This window comes from Atractosteus spatula, chromosome 15 (assembly GCF_055471065.1).
Source record: "Atractosteus spatula isolate fAtrSpa1 chromosome 15, fAtrSpa1.hap1, whole genome shotgun sequence".
NCBI lineage: Eukaryota > Metazoa > Chordata > Actinopteri > Semionotiformes > Lepisosteidae > Atractosteus > Atractosteus spatula.
The window spans coordinates 3,621,165-3,642,656 of NC_142720.1; the positions used below are offsets into that span (position 1 = coordinate 3,621,165).

General features: G+C 47.2%; 2 protein-coding genes across 2 annotated transcripts in view; one reads left to right on the forward strand and one right to left on the reverse strand.

Moving 5' to 3' along the window:
* cep170aa (centrosomal protein 170Aa) overlaps positions 1-8,255 on the reverse strand; it is a 61,590-nt gene extending 53,335 nt beyond the window's left edge. Inside the window, exon 1 of the mRNA XM_088934159.1 lies at positions 8,137-8,255. The gene's annotated coding sequence lies outside the window, so the exon portion shown is untranslated. The remainder of the gene's footprint in view (positions 1-8,136) is intronic.
* Positions 8,256-8,743: 488 nt separating this feature from the next.
* sdccag8 (SHH signaling and ciliogenesis regulator sdccag8) overlaps positions 8,744-21,492 on the forward strand; it is a 61,846-nt gene continuing 49,097 nt past the window's right edge. Inside the window, exons 1-10 of the mRNA XM_088933785.1 lie at positions 8,744-8,924; positions 9,603-9,725; positions 11,730-11,812; positions 14,187-14,300; positions 14,397-14,522; positions 14,603-14,740; positions 15,054-15,118; positions 15,491-15,679; positions 16,740-16,878; positions 18,201-18,353. Coding sequence (XP_088789911.1) covers positions 8,861-8,924; positions 9,603-9,725; positions 11,730-11,812; positions 14,187-14,300; positions 14,397-14,522; positions 14,603-14,740; positions 15,054-15,118; positions 15,491-15,679; positions 16,740-16,878; positions 18,201-18,353 — 1,194 coding nt within the window. The 5' untranslated portion in view covers positions 8,744-8,860. The remainder of the gene's footprint in view (positions 8,925-9,602; positions 9,726-11,729; positions 11,813-14,186; positions 14,301-14,396; positions 14,523-14,602; positions 14,741-15,053; positions 15,119-15,490; positions 15,680-16,739; positions 16,879-18,200; positions 18,354-21,492) is intronic.

Genomic DNA, 21,492 nt, shown 5'->3' on the forward strand with positions numbered 1-21,492 from the left:
AACTATTACAGTTAGCAAAACTTCAACACGTGTGCTTAGTTCAGAACCAGTCTAACGAGTACAGAAAGCTGTACTTGGGGCGGAGCGGTGGCTCTGTGGCTCAGGATCTGCGCCTGTGGCTGGAAGGTTGCCGGTTCAAATCCCACAGCCGGCAGAGGAATCCTACTCCGTTGGGCTCCTGCGCAAGGCCCTGAACCCCAACTGCTCCAGGGGCGCCATACAATGGCTGACCCTGCGCTTTGACCCCAGGCTATCTCCTTATCTGTGTGTCTGTGTGTCTCATGGAGAGCAAGCTGGGGTATGTGAAAAGATAATTCCTAATGCAAGAAATTGTAAAGGGTTAATAAAGTGATGTTAAAAAAAAAGCTGGTTCAAAACTGCTGTGAAAATGCTGCTGTTGTACATGTGGATTTTTCAGAGGCGTGGAGATGCAAGTACCAATCAGACGTCCAAGCCTGTCATTTTGGCCATAAGTTGCCACAACTGAATTTACACACTGGAATGTACTACACAAGCAAAGAGAAGACAGCGTTCTGCACAGCGACAAGATGCTCCAGCAGTTTGGGCCTCCATGGAACCAGTGCTGAGAGAGGTCCATGAGAAGCATCTGTTCATACGGTGCACTTTTGGTGTGACGTTTCCAGCAAACAATATAAAAACAAGAAGATCTTTTCTCTCGTGTCTGACACGTCTTTCAAACTGGGATTCAAAAGAGCATAATGGAACTTCTTCCCAACTTCACCTGGTAAGGGGGCACCAGATGGGATTGGTGCAGCAGTGAAGAGGGCAGCAGACACTCGAGTGCTTAGAGGCCATGAGATCACAGATGCAAGAAAGCATCTGCACAAAGACGAGTCTGCAAGCTTGCACAATGTCAAACTATATCTCATGGGAGGAAAAGAGATTAAGATATTTGACTGGCTACTCACCAAGTCTGAAATCCTTGCCATCTACAAGACAGACCCACCAAGGTTTTCACATGAAAAGGGTCTGGCAGGCACAGGCACAGGCACAGGCACAGGCACAGGCACAGGCACAGGCACAGGCACAGGCACAGGCACAGGCAGCTTTCATGCTTTTGCACTGAGCCAAGGCTATGCGAGTGCTTTAGCCCAAGCCTATTTTCTTTGAGCTCTGAGGCACGCCACTTAGATGCACGGGGACATTCCTCTAACACAGTGGAAACCACCACGAGCCCTTTATCACAAGTTATACAAGAAATTGAATAACTGCCAATAACCCTGGATGTGGGGACCAGATAGCAGTGGTGTACGATGACCACTGGTGGCTGTGCAAAGTCCTTGCGGTGGATTCTGAACACCATGATGTGGAAGTAGAATGTTTACACCCCAATGGTTCAAATGCCCATTTTCAACCAAGACATGGCAAAGAAGACATATGTTTCTGTCCACTTGGTGACATCTTGGTAAAAATGGTAGGAAAGGCAGCTCCCACCCGTATAAGCAAAATTTCTCCAGATGTTATGGACTTTATTGAGGGGGAACATGTCAGTCATACTACCCAGTAAATAAAAAATAAATCACATATCACCTGACAATGATGAAAATTTAGATGTATTCTGAAACTCAAATCTAGTTCTTGTTAAACCAAGTTATGTCTGTGATGGTTTCCGTTTTGCTGGAAATTTGGGGGGCAACATGTCTGTCACCTATGACCCGGTAAATAAAAGATAAACCTCATACTACCTGGTAATGAAGAAAATTCAGATGTATTCTGAAAATTAAATGGTTTCTGTTTTAGTTGGAAATGTTGTTATTTAAGTAAATTATTCTAGACAGTTTCTGATGTTCTACTGATGTTGTTACAGAGCTTTGTAAAGTACCTTGGGGCAACCTTGTTGTGAAAGGTGCTATAAAAAAATAAATTTAATTGATGTTCTAAGAAGTAAATACAACAATTTTGTAATCCTTTCTCAACTCCGTCACTTACAGGCCAACTCCGTCATCAAACAATCACCTCCGACAGAGGTCTTTTTTCAATATTTTCTAGAAAATGACATTTACCACTGCAATATAATCATTTATTTTGATTAAAAACCTGCCTTTTACAACTGAAGTAGGTTTTTTTGAATATTTCAAGTATGCCTACATTATTTTTATTCAAAATCAAAGACTGTATTAGAAAATCATTGGCACAGGATGCTTTCTTGCTGATTTTTGTAACTAAAATAAACCCTTATAAATACTATGACAGAATATTTGATAAAATGTTTAAATTGTGTTACATTTAAGGGCTTCATTCTCTTTAGAAGAAACTATTTTATAATACTACACTTTTTACTGTGTCTGATGGAGTTCAGTGGTCAACTGCAAAAAGGGGATTTTAAGAACATTTTCAAACAGGAAGACCCTAGTCTTTCAAAACACGTAATAATATTTTACTTAAACCAAAAAAATCTAAATTAAGAAAAAAAATCTTGTTTTGTCCCAGATCTCAAGAATGCCTGAGTTACAAAGCTTCTGACTCTCTTACTGGCAGCAGAACCAGAGAAACTGACTGAGAAGAGCAGAGACTTCCTCAGCACAACTGACAGCAAATTGTCCAACACAGAGGATAGCCTTAATGGGGTTTGATTACTCAGACATGTTTAATCTGTACAAACACAAACAACAGCACTCCTCTGCCAGGACTGAGCCACGAGGGTTTCTGGTAGGACAGTGACGCTGACCGACAGATAAGCACCCCTGTGTCCTCTGGCTGTGTACTCCAGTCTTGGGGAATTACAGCAATAAACCGGCCCTGAAAACAAGGGATTTCACACAGCTCCTCTCATCAAGCTGACAAATGCCGAGATAATTCCACCGCTGAAAGGCCATTTGGTGTACATGAGGTCACAGACGTGTCTTCTTCTGCCTGTCTGACAAGCCAGAGAATCGCTGTTGGGATAACAGGTAAAACTCCTGCAGAATGAGACGTTCTGGGGCTCCTCGAGGTGCTCACCTGAGTGCAGGAAGAGCTCTATGATGCTGTCAGCGCAGGTCCAAGTCTGGGGTGTGTCACCTCCTCATCTGAGTGGGGCGTGAGTGGGATTAGCCGACCTGGGCACTCTCTTCTCCACAGCGCCCCCTGTGTACGTGGTGCTGTCAGTGAGGGACACGCCTCCCCTCCCATCAGCCTTGAGCCTCCGGTATGGGGCTGTGCCGCCTGCGACGTGCCCGACGTGGCTTTGAGGTCGGCAGGTGTCAGAGATTCCAAATTAGGATTAGAAATCGTCTGAAAACTTTCACACCCTGATCTCTAGTTTATCCAGACAGCCGAGGTGACTGGCACCAGTACTCAGCAATCTCAGCCTACACGAGAACCCACAGTTACAAAGCAACTGTTACGGGTAAGCCCATTCCTACGAGGTTGATTGTGGGGGCCATGCTTTTGAAAATCCCAGGGTTCTGTTATCAGACGTCTAGCTCCTGTGCCTCCAGGCTACAGGGAAACCACATTTCAGAGAACACAATGCCCCCTGGTAAGAACAAGAAAAGACCGGCTCAATTGTAGAACTGCAATTTTTGGGGGCCACTGTATTGCCTACAGCAATCCTGCTTGTTCTCTCAAGACGCTTAGTATCTCTGCGAAACAGACTGGATTGTCCTCCTTGTGTCTCCTAACACCTGCCTCTCCCAGCCGTGCCAGAGCGTTCAAAATCTACACAAAGGAAAGGTGAACTCAAAACCCACTTGCACAGTCTCTGTGCACAGACACATTTAACAACAGGGCAATACACACCAGTGGTTTGAGGTTTTTTTAAATGCACGTATAAATACAATTTCAGAGTGATAAATACACTGTACAATCTGCAATGATGTGCAGCCATGCCACAGAAGTATTAAAAATTCACAGTGTAAGCTTGCCTAATCTCCGCTGGGCACACGGCAGTGGGATAAACATTTTAAGTGCAGAGAATCCATGATGAGGAAAAAAAAAAGTATTTTTGGCTTTATTCTGATTTTTGTAAATTGTTGCAAATGAAGGGCTATATTTAAGTGGTTAATTTAAAAACAGCCCTCATTCCCAGCAGAGAAGAAACTGAAAATACCTCCAATGTGTTTTCTCTCCTTTGTCATGTTCCTCAGCAGAACCACGAAGACAATAGCACTGTTGTCTCCCTGTTAGCTTGGGGGGTAATGGAGTCTACAGTTCTTCAGAGCTGCCCTGCTGTCTGATTTGCAGCAGCCATTCCATTTCTTCACTGTCGGAAAAGAGCTGTCTAGTTTCAGGCCCTGCTGCTACCACACTTTCATCCTGAGGAAACACCAGCTGGAGAGCTGTGCAATGCAGTCGAAATTTCAAGACAAAAGCACCCTCAGATACTTCACTACAGCAGCCAAACAAAAAGCAGTGTTTAACCCTTTGCGTAGCACTGGCTGAAAACAAAACCGGACGAGGGTTTTTCGGCCGGTCGAAAGCCAGTCTGGCCAACACAAAAGCACCTTCCATTGCTAGCTTGGCACCTGAGGTGTGATGCCAGCGCTGTCAGCCTGAAGTACGAGAGGAGCAGATGACCCGACGCCACACACAGCAGAAGAAGAGAGCACAGTGGTCTCATCTGGCCCCTGCAGACCAGAGTGTTCTAAAGGATGGCCATCCTTTAAAACTAGCAATTCTGGCAGAACAACAGGTAATTAAAACGTGAAAAATGTATTACGTAGCTAATTTTGCCCACCTGTACCAAGCACCGCTGTTCTGAAGCACTTCATCAGTAAAAGGTCTCAGGAATGATCATTGTTCCTCGACATTAGAAAGAAAAACTACAGGGGCACCAGATTCAAGCATTCAAAACCCTTAACAGCAATAACAAAGTCAGCACACCGGACTTCTTCAGGACCACCGCTGAAACATTAACCAGAGGAAACAAGTGGTGACTGCATGACAGTTGGGTTAAAAGCAACAACAGGAGGCACTTCATTACTCAAAGGGTCGCGAGAGTGGAGAACAAGGTAGCCAGCCTTGTGGTTAAATCTGGTGCCCTGGCTTCTTCCACAAAATGGCCAGGAGACATGCTTGGATCAATTACAGTAGCTACTATCAGGATAGATGGGCCAAATCACTTCATGTCCCTTGTAACCTTTCTTTCTTAAAACTTAACCATTAAATTCTTTCCCCTGTTCGTCAGTAAAGGCTAATGATGAAACAATCAGACAAAACAGAGATGCCCAAAATTCAATGCACCTTGCAAAGAGTTACTGTACAACCAGTATACACTATGTTATAGACTATGTAATACATACATTTGGATGATCATGTAATGTTACAGTCCGTTTCCTTCCAGTCAGTTACAGAGACCTGCAAGATTACACACAGCAGCTTACTGATTAAGAATCTTCAAGTGTTGGGTTGAACAGAGATATTTCTGTGTGTAATCGGGATTCCTCTGAGGTCTTATTTTCGCCTCAAGGTTTCCTTTTTAAATGGTGTTGATTCTGTAGGAAACGTGCTCTGCCGCGTGCAGACAACATGCGTCTCCGAGGGCCGGGCAGCAGGCCGTGTGTGAGGGCGCCAGACCTGAGGAGCCCGTCTTTATTTCCTCCCACTTCCGGCCGCCTGAGATGGCGCTCCCCCGGCCTGCTGCTGCCCAGCGCCAGGGCTCCAGGCTGCGCGGGTCTCAGCCGTGAAAGAACAGAGACGGCCACGCGGCCAGAGCAGGAGAGGTTGGCGAAAACACAACGAGCACATGAATTCAGGGCGCCGTGTCGTCTTCCAAAATACCAGTGTGCGAGGGGCAGGACCGCTCGGTGTTTGTGTAGCACACTGCACGGCTCTGTTTCAGGTCAGCTTTCACACACTGTGACTACCTGAGGGTCACACTGAATGACTGTGGCTGTTCAAAAAAAAAGTCGCAGAGAACGCTGGGTTCACCTCGGTGATATAATCCCGAATCGAGCAGCTGTGACGATGATGGATTGGACTGACCGAGCAGGAAGAGCTAGAGCCAGCTCTCCCCATTCCGGCTGCAGAGGCTCCGTTAGCCCAGGTCTGCTCTTCCTGCAAACAGGACGTCCAGCAGGGCAGCTGGCCGGCTCGCGGGGGGAGACCGGCGCTGGTCTCTTCCCGGCCTCTCGCTGCCACGCCGAGCGAGACCCACAGAACCTCGCACGGCAAGAAAAAAACTCTCGCGTTCGCCTCCTCCGTCACAGCAAAACCACCAGGCTGGAGGATGACTCCATCTACGAGGATACAGCAGAGCTGCAAGACCATTCGCCAGCCCAAGGAGGAGCATTTTCATCTCAGCAGCGCCATGCTTTCTGCAGCTCCACAGCACTCAAAATACACCCAGGCCAGCCTTCGCCAGCACACCAGTGGCAACACACCACACCTTCACCAGTCTTCAGGTTCACCCTCACTTCCCCGACAAGGGGAGAGCGACCGGAGATATGTTTTAAACTGTAATAAAAAAAACCTTGGCCACACGGCCAAGTTGTTTAGCAGATGGACCTAATCGATCCGTCAGACGAGCAGTGCTTATGAGAAACAAACATGAACAGAAAAAAACCCAAGAAATCTCTTCTGAACATCACACACAGTTCTGTCCTGTCCTGGAGATACACATGCCATGGAAAAAAAAAGACTTTTGTGGTTATAACCCAAGGACGTTCATCAGTGTAGAACTGTGATGTCTGCACTCAGAAACCAACTATCCGCCACAACAATGTCATTATTAAAAACATTTTAGTTTGGGCAGCTTGTAGTTAACACCTTCTGAAGCGGCGCTGCGTGTCTCCTGGCCTGACAGAGCCAGGATATGGAGGATGTCCTCAATCTGATAGGCCCAGGGCTGCTAACGGATCCCGTCTCTCTTAAATAAATACTGAGGAGGAGGAGGAAGAGGCGGGCTGTGACGTGCACTGGCACAAACCCAGGACTTCCACACACACTGGCAGTGATTACTCCACAGTCACTTCGGCGATAAACGCGAGGGGATCTCTCCGCCATCGGCTGATATCGCACCTCCGACAGCCGATACCCCAGTGTCAGCTCCGTGGGGGTGAGGCACTCTCGGCGGCCCCGCACCACACAGCAGAGCTCAGCAGAGCCACGGCGTCCATTCGGCACAGAGCCGGGCCTGCTGGTGCCACACTAACAGAAACCGGGGTACCCCGCCACCCCGCAAAGCCAACAGCGCCCATGCACATTATACACAGGGCATGTTCGTTCACACCCAGAGCACAGACCAACTCTGTGAACGCCCAACCGGGTCGGGACTGGAGTAACGGTCCCCTGGAAAAGCCCGTTTATTCGGGGGTGCGCGGGGGAGGGGGGGGGTTCCCCGAAAGAGGGTCACTCCCTCAGGAGCGCCCGGGCTCAAAACCGCCGTTTCACTGCCTCGGAAATATTATGTACTGTGCCAACCAGATGTAACGTCGGCAAACAATTTAAAAAAAAACCCAACGTCGGTCTGCAGCCACCCGCGCCACAGATGTTGGGAGTGGGGTGTGTGCGTGTGGGGAGGGGGGCAGTCAGGAAAAAAGCTGACAGCGGATTGGCGGGACCCCGTCTCTGTTCCCGTTACATTATCCACTGTTTTGCTGCACTTTTGAAAGAGATGGATCCATTTTCTGCGCTCCCGGCCCCCCCCCCCGACATCTTCAGGAGCAGGCAGGAAATGGCTCATTCCTTCATCCCGCAGCCTCGTGCGGCCGTGCATCCCGGCAACATCCTCCCAGCACCCCCTCACCCGAGCTCCCCGCACCCCGACACCGTGGGGTTCTCGCACATGGAGGAGGGGGGGGGGGGGACCCCTATCCGCCCCTGCCTCTCTGCCATCGCCTTCACGAGGACGGCTAACCGCGCCCCCCCTCGCCCTCGCCCAGCAGAGCCGAGGTGTCACCGCCGCGCAGGAACACCCCCTGCACCGGGGACGCGTTTCTGGAAAGAACCGGACTAACCGGACGGCCCCGAGCAGACAGAAGACTCCCCGGTCCCCCTGCCCGTGTGGCAGAGCCGCCTGCCGGGGGGGTCCCGGCCAGACTGTACCACTGCGAGCTCCGCAGACATGGAGACGGAGAAGAGCGTTTCAGTATTCGTGCATTGTGCTTTATTATGAGCCCTGTTCTCGCCAACCCGGCCAGCGTTAAACTAACGATGCATCCTTACTAGAAATAAGAAGCCAAGTCTCCTACTTACCCTTTTCTGGACTGTTGTGAGTGTATCCGTGTGTCCACTCCACTATAGCCGTATGTACACAATGCGCTCGCACGGAGACTAGCCCAGCCCCTGTATGTGGCTGCTCGCCTATTTGTCTCGGTTGCTCAGCAATAATGCTGCCGCTTCTCGCATAACGGCGCCGGAGCCCGCAGGCGCCTGCAGCTCCAGCCCGGCCCTCTGGGCGCGGCCTCCACGCCGACTGGCGCCGGCACGGACCAATCGCTGGCACGAACGGGGACAGACGTCGCAACCTGAGGGTGCTTCTGGCCAATCAGCGCCGCTGGAAGCGGAGGAGTAGGCGTGACGGCGGGTGATTGACGCGAGCCGGGACCTATGGAAATCGTGGAAAGAGCAAGGCAGAGGAGGGGTCGCCTTTTTGGCAAGCCGACGGAATGCTCAGTAGCTAGGGGCAGCATGGCGGCGGCCTCCCTGGCAACGCGCGGCGGACCTCTGGGAGTTGTAGTTTTCGCGTTTCCCATTCTCCGCCTGAGGACGTTAGGCTGACACGCGAAGAACACTACCATTCCCAAGGAAACCTGGGGCCAGTTTGAGGAAGTGGCAGGCGCGTCACCGATTGGCTGTGCTTGAGGCTCTTCGGTTAAAAATTTAGGGTAAATAAAATAGAGCTGCTGCTCGGGAACGCGAGTGCGGGTGTGAAGTCTGCCCTTGAATTTCGTGCCCCCCCAGCCGGTCTGTATAATCCATGAAGCCCACTGTGGAGTCCGAAGATGACGGGGAGCTGGAGCAATACCAACAGGCTCTGAGAGGTGACCGGCAGAGGAACAGCTCGATTCTAATGACCAGATGTACAGGGATGCTTATAATGGTGTCTGTAAACTGAAAATATAGTTACATTGCTTGCATAGTAGTTGACGTTTACCGGCAACATCTACACTTCTTTACGCGTTATATCGCTTAGCCTCTGCTACTTACAGAGATAAGTACTACTACGTCCTACAGAGATACGATAAACGTATGGTGTAGTTGAGTTTTTTTTGATTTAGTGCAGCGATAAAATACTTTATTACACTTTATTAAATATTCTTCAATTATAGTCTCTGCTTTCTATAATTTACGTGCTCTCCGGCAGATCAATGCGACTCAGCAGACATAAATATTTATGGGTTCGCGGTGTAGCCTGACGGCCATCGCTGCCGGTTCGCCTATACAGCGTATCGATTGGGCTGTCAGGAACACGCTCCTTCCTCAAGAAGTGGAAGAGTATCCCTTTGGAAAGGCTTTGCTGCCAAACCCTGGGGAAATGCAAGCAAGGCCTTTTCTTACTGTATAAAAATGAAAAATCTTTTTAGATATAAATAGCATGAAAATGTTTTTTTTCTAAATAATTTGAAACGTACGCTTCTTTACATTAATCCTAATACAATGATAGAATAAAATGTCTTTCCCTGGACAAGAGCATCCTCACCCGGCTTGTTCCTCCGCAGACCGAGCCAGCAGGAGCGCCCGGCAGCTGCGGAGCATGCTGGGGTCCAGGAGCCCGGCGGGACGAGGCGCGGAGCAGGCGGGGTCCCGGGACAGCTGGCACCAGCTGCAGCACAGCGCCGCAGGTACGGCCCGCGCCGGCCGGTCTGACGCCGCGCACGCCCGACAAACCCCAGTTCCGAGAAAACACGAGGTCAGCTCCTCACTTCACAGCTGTGGGCCTGAAGAACCCCAATTCCTTCTGTTTTTTTTTGCTTTTCACTGGGCTCTCAGTTACTTAGTTGAACCCTGCTGAATGATAAGCCAGTCTTGTAGCTCTTTAAAATCTCATGTTTTCAGTCTCCCATTTGAAGAGCAAGTTTCAGACTGTTTTCAATATCTTAAGAAGTAAGTGGCGTCCTGGAAAATTGCATTATGTTATCTGCTAGAACCGTTCAAGTACAGTGTTTTACAGCAGGATGCAGACCTTGAAAGTTGTCGGCTTTCATTCAGTGCAGGAGTGTGTTGTCCTCAGTGTTGCGTTGCTTGAGCTCAGCACACTAACAGCTGCTAGTAGGACGCCACCTGCAGGCGTTTGTCTGCATCAGGGTTTGGAGAGATTGCATTGGACAGAGCAGATGCTGTTAAGAGCTACTGCACCGATCTTATAATAATAATTGCTTACACTTATATAGCGCTTTTCTGGACACTCCACTCAAAGCGCTTTACAGGTAATGGGGTCTCCCCTCCACCACCACCAATGTGCAGCCCCACCTGGATGATGCAACGGCAGCCATAGTGCGCCAGAACACTCCCCAGAACTCCTCCCTCAGTGAGGAGGAGAGCAGAGTAATGAAGCCAATTCATAGAGGGGGATTATTAGGAGGCCATGATTGGTAAAGGCCAATGGGAAATTTGGCCAGGACGCCGGGGTTACACCCCTACTCTTTTCGAGAAACACCCTGGGATTTTTAGTGACCACAAAGAGTCAGGACCTCGGTTTTACGTCTCATCCGAAGGACGATGCCTGTTTACAGTATAGTGTCCCCGTCACTATACTGGGGCAATAGGACCCACATGGACCGCAGGGTGAGCACCCCCTGCTGGCCCCACTAACACCTCTTCCAGCAGCAACCTTAGTTTTTCCCAGGCGGTCTCCCATCCAGGTACTGACCAGGCTCGCACCTGCTGAGCTTCAGTGGGCTGCCGGTGGAGAGTTGCAGGGTGATATGGCTGCTGGCTTTGAAAAGTATAAGCCACAAGGAAGTGTAGTAACAGGACATGAGATGAGACAAATGGCTTCTCATTTGTGGCCCATTTTATGTGTCCAGTCAAGTGTTTCTACAGGTGCTTCACTGATGCTGCAGCACACCTGCATGCAGGTACTGTACACACAGCAGGTAGTAATTTTCTGTGGCTGCCGTGGAATTCAGTGGCCGGAGGTGAATTCTGCACCGATTCCTGCCATCCCAGAGTCCTTGAGTGTTTGATGGCTGCCTCTGGAGAACGGTCACTGCCCATGCGAGCGTGGTGCCAGTGATCCCATTGCTGTGGCTTCGTGACGCACAGTTTCCACAGCTGTTTGAGAAGGCCTCAGTGCTTATAGCAGAGCAACGAGAGTGTGTGTAAACTCCTGTGTCTCAATGTATGATAATATGTGGAAACTGATATCTTAGTGAAATGTATTTTTCTTATGTGACGGCTTCAAGGCCTTTAACATGATTTGAAAAGAGAGGTTTGCTGTAGAAATGAAAGACTTTGTTATGAGTAGTGATTTAAAAAAAAAATCTGAACTGAGAACTTGAGGCTCGTCCTCACCTGAACAGCTGTGGGGGTCTGGAAGATGTCACCTTGTCGTGTTGTTAATGCTATTGACCTGGCTTCTCTGACGAAATGAATGAGCAATTGGCTGTAGCTAACAAATGAGCTGCCCAACTGGGTCCCTCTTGTCTCTAACCTTTCTTGCATGCTTTAAAAGTGTGAACACTTACCAGGATACGATACATTTCGAAAAATACATTTCCATACATGCCCATTATCGGTACCAACATGCACGCGATGTGAAATGCCTGTTTCTCACAAAAGTAGCATATGGGGGCACCAGAATGAAAATATAATCGCGCTAACGAAAAGTTCTCTTTGTTTTGCAGTCAATCAGCTAAGATCCCTGCTACGCAAGCAAGAAAAGGAGTCCTTACCTTCCTCCCCTTCAAGGGAGAAGTCTTCCCCCAAGGTACAGAGAGCGTAGCTGCGAACCGCCCTTGCAGTGTGTTAAGCGAGCCGGCCTGTTCAGACCAATGCGGAACTGTGCGATGTCATGGGCCACTCGCCACACTGGGCAATAGCGCCTGCCTGCCAATGGGCTCTCATATCGGTGCTGATCGCGAGAGGGCGCACACTGCCAACACGCGTGCTGATCGGTCCCTCCAGGAAACACCAATATCGGAGACAATATCACGGCTTTTTAACGATTTATGTGGAAAATTAATCATTTATCTTTTATTATTTGCATAGTTTAAACCATCTACTTTTGAACAATGAACTAATGTGACTTTTACAATTGGAATTATGAGACATTGACACAGAAATAATTGTTGCTTCTTTAAAAATGTTTCACTCATTTTTAGCCTTTTCACATTAAGAGTATTCTCCTTAAAACATTTTAAATGCTGCAAATCATTAGAAAGAGGCCTGTTTATCCTTTCAGCTTCTCACAAAGTAAAATGTCTGAAATAAGCACAAACGTACAGAGAAAGGAGACGTTGTTTGAAGTGTAAGGTCTTAGCTTGCTTATATTGTATCGAGTTCGACTGAAATATCAGCCGACTCCAGCACATAAGATACATTTATGTCACTGTTAAAGAGCTATATAATTTCTCTCAACTAAAATAGTTTTCACATTCACTGCCAAAGTTCTAATAATCTTTCGAGTATGTCAGACTATTTCAATACATAAACTAATCTATTCATTAATTACGTAATATGTAATTAACAAATACATTTTTTGAACACCACTAATAATCATGAAATCCCATTTGGTACAGTATGTTTATATCTGCTTAAATGGCTTAAAATAATACTTGTCTTAATTGCTGTATACATAAGAATACTATTAAAATTGCTTAGGTTCCTTTGCCGTTTAATAATTGCTATTTTGGATTTAAACAGTGGAATACTGTTTCTGACCTTTTCATGAAGTCCCATATGTCAGAAACTACATTTCCCACAAGACACTGGGTTACTGCAGGCATAGCTGAAATGGATCAGAAATACTGTATACTGTATAAACTATGTGTATTATATACAATTATCTAAAGATTCATAATGTTCATACTGACACTGAACACAGGTCAAACTATTTCAAATGCAGTCCAGTAATATTTTTGAAATATAAATGTTTGTGATAGTTTATTATACAGCAGTCGACTAAATAACGTTGAAATCTCGAGATTTGTCTGTCAGGCCTTGATGACAAGTCATTGCAATTTCTGTTCTTCATTCTGATTCATTCTTCATAGAGGAGTGGAGCACACAGTTCTCTGTTACTCCATTTCCTCGATTTCAAGGCGCTGACAGTCCGTTTGCTTTTGTGCGATAGCATAGCAGGCCATTTCATGAACTTCAGGACAGTTTCTGGCCTCACGGAGGATGGTGGGGAGCTACACAATCTTTGCAGCATTAGAACTTGTATGTAAATGCTGTGGGTCCATGTAGAATATTGTGTCCAGTTTTGGTCACCATGTTACAGAAAAGGTAATGCTGTTCTGGAATGGGTCCAGAGAAGAGCAGCCAGATATTTCTTTACGCAAAGGGATGTGGGAATTAGCTGCCCAGCTGTGGTTTGAACCTGATACCCTGGCTTCTTTCAAGAAACTGCTGGAGCAAATAGCTACTCACTACAATAGCTAGTGGTCTAGATTAGACAAATGGCCTCTCATTTATGACCTGTGTTCTAGACAAGACATTCTGGAGGCGCTTTCCTGGTGCTGTAGCACACCTGCATGAAGCGAAAAATAGCTTTTTGTTCTGGGCATGTGCTGATTTTCTATAGGTACGGGCTGCAGGTAGTAATTTTCTGTGGCTACCGTGGAATTCAGTGGCCGGAGGTGAATTCTGCATCGATTCCTGCCATCCCAGAGTCCTTGAGTGTTTGATGGCTGCCTCTGGAGAATGGTCACTGCCCATGCGAGTGTGGTGCCAGTGATCCCATTGCTGTGGCTTCGTGACGCACAGTTTCCACAGCTGTTTGAGAAGGCCACGGATGTTCTCAGTGCTCTCTCTGTGTTGTAGCAGAGCAACGAGAGTGTGTGTAAACTCCTGTGTCTCAATGTATGATAATATGTGGAAACCAATATCTTACTGAAATGTATTTTTCTTATGTGACGGCTTCAAGGCCTTTAACATGATTTGAAGAGAGAGGTTTGCTGTAGAAATGAAAGGCTTTGTTATGAGTAGTGATTTAAAAAAAGCATGATGTGCATGTCTTTGTAGATGGGGAAAGTGAACAAGCAGCAGTGTTTGTCTTTGGCTTTGCAGGCAGAGAGTGGCTGACAACAGCTTCTGAAAAACACAAGTTACTAATGCACCTCTCCTGCTTTGTTTACTAGAGACCTTCAGAGTCAGATGGGGCAGATCTGCCGGCAGTTCAGGATCTCGTACCCATTATTCACAACCAGTCAGAGTACATACAGCACCTGGAAGCAGAAGTCAGATTTTGCAAGGTCTGTCTGGGAAGTCGTGCTTGTAATTTGAGCTCTGAACCACTTTCATATGCACCTAGTGAGAAAAAGGCCTGAGTTATGTTTGTTTGGTCACAGGAGGAGCTCTTGAGCCTGAAACAGAGAATCAGAGTGGTCGTTCTTGAAAACGAGAAGCTGCTTGGAGAGCTGAAGTCTCGGACTGTGGAGGACACTCTTAAAGACTATACCATTTTGGATGCTACGGTATCGGCGTATTTAGTTTTTCTTTTCTTTTTCCCCACCAAGGAAAAAGGCATCACTCTAACCATTACTCTGTGTCTCAGACAACTGCTCCTGAAGGCCTGGCCACCAGGGAGAATGTCCACAGCAGCCTTGACTCCGGACCTGTCTCTCGCGGCCAGCAGAAGCCTCATCAAGACCCCAGCCACCCCGCTGAGGAACAGAAGTGGCAGAGCGAGATGGTTTGTATGGCAGCCTCCTGTGCACTGCAGGAAAACAGTGTTGAGTGGCCATCTTCACTGCACAGGGTAGCTGGAGCTTTCATGAGCTGATCGACAGGCAGCCGCCTTTGCTGACGTTATGAATACTTCGGTAAAGAACAACATCGGTGTCATTGGTTTATTTGCTGAAAGCCTCTAGATTCTTAAGAGTAACAAACTATCCAGCAGTATTAGATGAAACTGTTATATTAATTATTTTTAAGATGTATGGTTACTGATTATTAGGTTGTGATAATTACCAACTAAGGTTCCATCTTTTTTTTAATTGCATCAGGACAAACTGAAGCAGCTCTATCAGGCACAGAGAGAAACATTAGAGGCGCATGTTGTGTCACTGAGGTGAGTGACAGTGGAACCGTCCAGTTCTTCGCTAAACTACCTAGTGCTGGCAGTTTGTAACGTTGTTTTGTAGTAGCAGATCATCCAGAAGGAGGAAATGTCTTTGCATGGAATTCCACCTCTATCACAAATACATGTTTGGCAAGAAAAGGGTGTCGGGATGTGATTTTAATGCATTTCAAGAAGTTTAATGCAGTCTGTAAAATCAAATGAAAACCAGCACTGGTTCGTTTGGTAGACAGCAGCAGCCTCTGGCCCATGGCAAACCACCACCAGCTGCTGAGCTTGGCACTCTTTGTTTTGGTGGGTGGGCTAATGTCTTGATTTTATCCCGTGCCTTGATGGGAGTGAACACATGTCCTTTGCTCTCAGGAAGGAGCTGGCGACGTCCCAGAAGGAGGGTGAGGAGATGAAGAGCCGGCTGAGACACCAGGAGGCCCTGGCGGCGGCTGATGGCGCCAGCCGTGTGGGCGGGCTGTGTCTGAAGTGTGCCCAGCACGAGGCCGTCCTGGCACAGACCCACACCCACCTCCACGCACAGGTCATCGAGCGCCTGACCAAGTGAGTGCTTTCGGCAGTCCGGACAAGTTTCCAATGTGTCCACTGTACACACTTACAATCCATTAAAGCTTTTGGTAATCTGAGGGCTGTGGCAACACAGAATAGCAAAATATTAAAATCTAATGATAATTCCTCACACTTATATAGCTCTTCCCTGGACACACCATTCAAAGCACATAACAGGTAATTGGGACACTCCTCCACCACCACCAGTGTGCAGCCCCACCTGGATGAGCCAGTACGCTCACAACACACCGGCTATCAGTGGGGAGGAGAGCAGATGATGAAGTTCATAGATGGAGATTATTAGGAGGCCATGATTGGTAGAGGCCCGAGACAAATTTGGCCAGGACACTATGGTTACACCCTGGGATTTTTATTGACCACAGAGAGTCAGGACCTCAGTTTTACGTCTCATTTGAAGGACGGCGCCTTTTTACAATATAGTGTCCACATCACTATACTGGGGCTTTAGGACCCATACAGACTGCAGGGTGAGCGCCCTCTGCTGGCCTCACTAATACTTCCAGCAGCAACCTTAGATTAGAAAAAGACCTTAGAAAATATCTAAACAGAATGAATCTTTATTGTCCATGAATTTGTCGAAATAGGCGAACAATCTTGAAATGTCGAGCTGTCCGCTTGAAGAACGCACACGTATTTCCTTATGTATAAATCTATCACAGCTGCGATGTGGAAAGCAGTATTTTCAATAAAACAGGATGCCGACCGATGGTGTTCTCTTTTTTGTGAAGTGAAATTGAATTAAAAAATTGAATTTAAGCCACGGATAGTACACAACTGTGTGTGAAGGTGCACTGTAGCTGTTACCACAGTCTGCTCAGGCTGTTGAGCCGTTGAGCCAGTGTGGAGTTAAAATCAGTCGTTATTTGTAATTCTTTACTTCAGCTGCAGTAGGAGCTATGGACTCCATAGAGTAAAAGACACCTGGATTACATTTCACAAACATGCCAGCAGAACCCCGTGGGTGTCCAGTGGTTTCTATGGCAGTTGCACACTGAGGGGTCAGATCAGACTGTTTTGTGTCGCTCTGCGGCAGGGAGAGGGATGACTTGCTGGCAGTCCTGTCGTCGCTGAGGGCCAGCCAGGGTGAAACGCAGCAGAGGGAGTGGAGCGCCTATCAGCAGGTCAAGCAGGCTGTGGAGATGGCAGAAGAAGCCAACCTGGAAAAGACCAGGGTCAGTGAGTGGGGCAGGAGCCGCTGACGATAACCGAGTACACCGCAGAACCAGAAGGTCCGCAGCCAGCGCAGGCTGTCTGGCCTGCTTGTGCTCGTGCGCGGCAGTGCTGCACTGAGCTGCTGGCAGGCAGGGGGAGCACAGACCTCTAGGGACTGATCGCTCGACAGGTTGTCCTTCTTCTGCACGAGCTGAAGGCCTTGTCAGGGTCAGGGAGAGGGTCAATGCTAATGCTCATGGCAGCGTTCTAATCCCGGCCAAACAGAGTTGGCACACTGGGAAGCGAGGGATCACTCTGGAGTTAGTTCAGTGGTCTCTGGGGTTTTTACTCAAACCTTTTGTTTGTCTCAGTCCCGGGATGAAAGTCCTGTATAAATATGCAGACGCAATGAGGAAGAACATTGTTTACTGTATACAGCAGGCCCTTGTCCAGTGCAGGGGTTATGTTCCTCCAAAGCGCTGCGTTCTGCCTGGAGAAACTCAACACCTCCTGTAATAAATATGTGAACGCAGCCATGTAAAGTCACCCATTAACACCTATATCCTGCACCTATAGCATTACACACAAATGAGTGGCCCTACATTTGTTGAATTTTGAAAATATAATTAAAAAACATAAATGTGACATATGGTAAATAAAATGTTTAATGCTGACATTTTAATGGTGAAAGCTGAGAGCTCTCAGGCCTCCCCACAACTAAGAATCTTGACTTTTTCCACAAATGTCATAATCACGAAGTGTCTTCGCTATAGCACCCCTTGTAGGTACAGTGCCTTGCGTTTTAGTGCCGTACTGCTTTGTAAGGGTCTTAAAAACAAAAACCATCAGGAAAAGGCCTGGAGACTTCACTGGACTGCTTGTCAGCTAGAGAGAGGAGGGTGTGGAGGTGCAGGAGTTTTGGAGACATTGCTGTACGAGTCGAGCGATAAAAGCAGTAAATTACTGCACACGTTCGGATTGTTAGTGTTTGACCATTATTTGTTGCTATTTCTTTTTACTTTGTGTATAATCAAATAAGCATTGGACAAATCTGTGCTGGGGAAGGGTATAAATCCTTCAAATGATTTATATGTAATGCATTAAGCGTAGATAGAGTGCTGTGAGCGGTGAATAGTTTTTGAAACCTTATTTTTTGGTTCACAGAGTTATTGGTTAGATTCTTGGAAAGATTTGCTTTTCAGGGTTTCAGGGATATTTGAACAAAACAAATATCACATATTGGACAGTTTGGTGCTCCTGCAGTGATCGCGGTGGCCGGCAGCCTCGCTGGCCAGGCCCCGGCGGGGAGGGGCTCTCTGCTGACAGTGCTCGCTCCTTCCAGGCGCTGGTGCAGTGCGAGCAGCTGCAGAGAGAGCTGTCCAGGCAGAGGCAGCATCTGGAGAGGGAGCTGGCGGCCGAGCAGGAGAAGATTGGGCAAGCTCGGGACGCCGCTCGGGAGGAGGCCAAGAGAGAGAAGGAAGAGCTGGCCGCAACCGTAAGGCTTTCCTCTGGAGCAGGGACTCCTCATCTTAGCTTTACATGCAGTTCACAGCTCCGTGCAGAAGTATTCACCCACTTGCCATTGCAGTGATGTCTGTGTGTTTTGTAAAAGATGTATTTTTAATCAAAACTTGAATGCTCAAGGAAAAAACACCTTTGAACACCTCTAAGCATGAAAGATGTAAAATGTCAGGAAGAAAAATCTCAAACTTAAATGCAGATCATGGGGAAAAATGATAAAAACACCAATGTAAAGTCAGTTAGTAGTAGGTTGTGCTGCTACATGTGGCCAGTCCGGCCTGTTGCGAGTCTACCAGTGTCTGGGATTCTGCAGGAGGGGTGATGCAGCTTTGCATGAGAAAGCCAGTCAGCTCATGATTGTTTGGTGGAGGTGGAGGCTATGACATATGGATGACATCAGTATTGTGCTGGGTGACCACACATGCTCTGTGGATGCGGGGCATTGTCATCCCAGAAGACGCCTGTCCCGACAGAAAGGAATTGCTGCAGATGCAGGTGTGAAAATGATGGCTCTACCATTAATTAATTAATAATAATAATAATTGCTTACACTTATATAGCGCTTTTTTCTGAACACTCCACTCAAAGCGCTTTACAGGTAATGGGGATGCCCTCCACCACCACCAGTGTGCAGCCCCACCTGGATGATGCGATAGCAGCCATAGTGCACCAATACTCTCCCCACACACCAGCTATCAGTGGGGAGGAGAGCAGAGTAATGAAGCCAATTCATAGAGGGGGATTATTAGGAGGCCATGATTGATAAGGGCCAAAGGGAAATTTGGCCAGGACGCCGGGGTTACACCCCTACTCTTTTCGAGAAACGCCCTGGGATTTTTAATGACCACAGAGAGTCAGGACCTCGAATTTACGTCTCATACGAAGGACGGCGCCTGTTTACAGTATAGTGTTCCCATCACTATACTGGGGCATTAGGACCCACATAGACCGCAGGGTGAGCGCCCCCTGCTGGCCCCACTAACACCTCTTCCAGCAGCAACCTTAGTTTTTCCCAGGAGGTCTCTCATCCAGGGACTGACCAGGCTCACACCTGCTGAACTTCAGTGGGCTGCCAGTTAAGCGCTAATTAAGTGTTAGCATTGACCTTGCCTTGTGAGGGAATGAGCACACCCAAACCACAATGAGCTTCTCCTGGACTAAAGACTGGGCCACTCAAGGACATTCACTTTCTTCTTGTTAATCCAGACGCGTGTGGCTTTGAGTCGGCATCCTGCTGAAAGGTGAAGCTTTGTGCCAGTTACAGGTTTTTAGCAGACTGAAGCAGTCTAAGAGGTACTGTACTTGTGCACCATCCAATTTCCCCTCAATCTCCACAATCTTCCCAGTCCCTGCTGATGAGAAGCAGAAGTGTAACATACAGTAATGCTACCAGGCCATACTGCACAGGAGGGGCGTAGCTAGCTAGGTGTTTGTTTGTGTCAAACATATTGTAATGCTTTGCATTTAGACCAGAAACTTCTAATTTTGTCTTGTGCTGCTACAAAGCCACATGGTTGCAGGATACTTTTACAATGAATGCTTTGTTACACATCCCTTTCAAAAACGTTTTCTTCTTCGGTTCCATACAGGCCAGCTTTGTGTAGTGATTGTGACATTTTCTCAGCCCCTGAGCTCTGTAGCTTTTTCAAAGTCACCCTTGGCCTCACAGTTTCCTCCAGTCTGACCTAAGCAGTGTCTGGGTGCCTCCCACGTCCTAATGCTCAACTTCACCAGGCTCCACAGAGATATGAAGGGCCTGAGACATGTTTTGTTCCCTTTTCCTGTTTTGTTGCTTTTTAAATCCCTCAGGTGTTCTGACATTTCCTTGGTCTTCATGGTTGAATCTTAGCTTGATGTTCACTACCTGGATGAGGGACGTTACAGAAACAGGTGTATTTATTCTGAAATCATGTGAAGCACCATTCAGCCAGCTGTGTGACTTGTCCAAATAATTTTGTGCACCTGCGTTAAGTAAGGTTTCACACAGAAAAGGGGTGAATAATTCTGCAATTAACATAAAGTTCAGAATCAAATTGTAATTTCTGCTGACTTTTAACGGTTTTCATCTGTAAAAAAGTGTTCAGGTTGACCATTCAAGTTCTGTTTAACAGTATTCATTTTACCAAAATATCTATACAATTTGTAGTCTAACAAAATGGGACATCATGGAAGGGAGTGAATACTTTTGTAAGCATTTTGTTACAGTCAGGACATGGAGTATGTGCAATCCCTAGTTACTTGTTTGGAGATGTGGTGAAATCCCTGGGTTCATGTTCTTATTTTTTCCCTGTTGTATGATTTACTTTCTCTACCTGAAACAGGGTTTTGTGTAATTTTACAGTAACAACAACCAGTATGGTTAAAAGGGAACTGCAGTCGCAATTTCTCAGACCAGGTATTAAATGGGCGGAGCGGTGGCTCTGTGGCTCAGGATCTGCGCCTGTGGCTGGAAGGTTGCCGGTTCAAATCCCGCAGCCGGCAGAGGAATCCTACTCCGTTGGGCTCCTGAGCAAGGCCCTAAACCCCAGCTGCTCCAGGGGCACTGTATAAATGGCTGACCCTGCACTCTGACCCCAAGCTTCTCTCTCCCCATCTGTGTGCCTGTGTGTCTCATGGAGAGCAAGCAGGGGTATGCGAAAAGACAAATTCCTAAAGCAAGAAATTGTATATGGCCAATAAAGTGTTCTTATCTTATCTAAATTAAAGGAAGTATTGTTATTCATTCTAAATCGCTGAACATGGCCCTGCGCTTCTGGCAATTTCGTCTATTTTAATGTAAATTGGAGGTTTTACAAGTTACTGTGTTTTACTTCTATTGTTTGAAATGCACTCATCAATGCTGATTCTTTCTAAACCCGAAATATGAAAATATCGCTGCAGTTTCCCTTTAATTGATAGAAAACAGGTGAGAAAAATGACCTATGCTGACATCTTGTGGTTAAAAGTGGTAATTCATGTCCCAAGTGCCTGGAGTGTGTAGCATAGAGTTCAGATGTGTGTAGGCAATCTGACCACTTAATCCCTAGTACATCCTACCTCTGGGCAGGGCAGGTTTTTAAAGTTGCCTTTAAGAGTTCAGAAATCTGTACGTTGATTACATGAGCTCATCAATG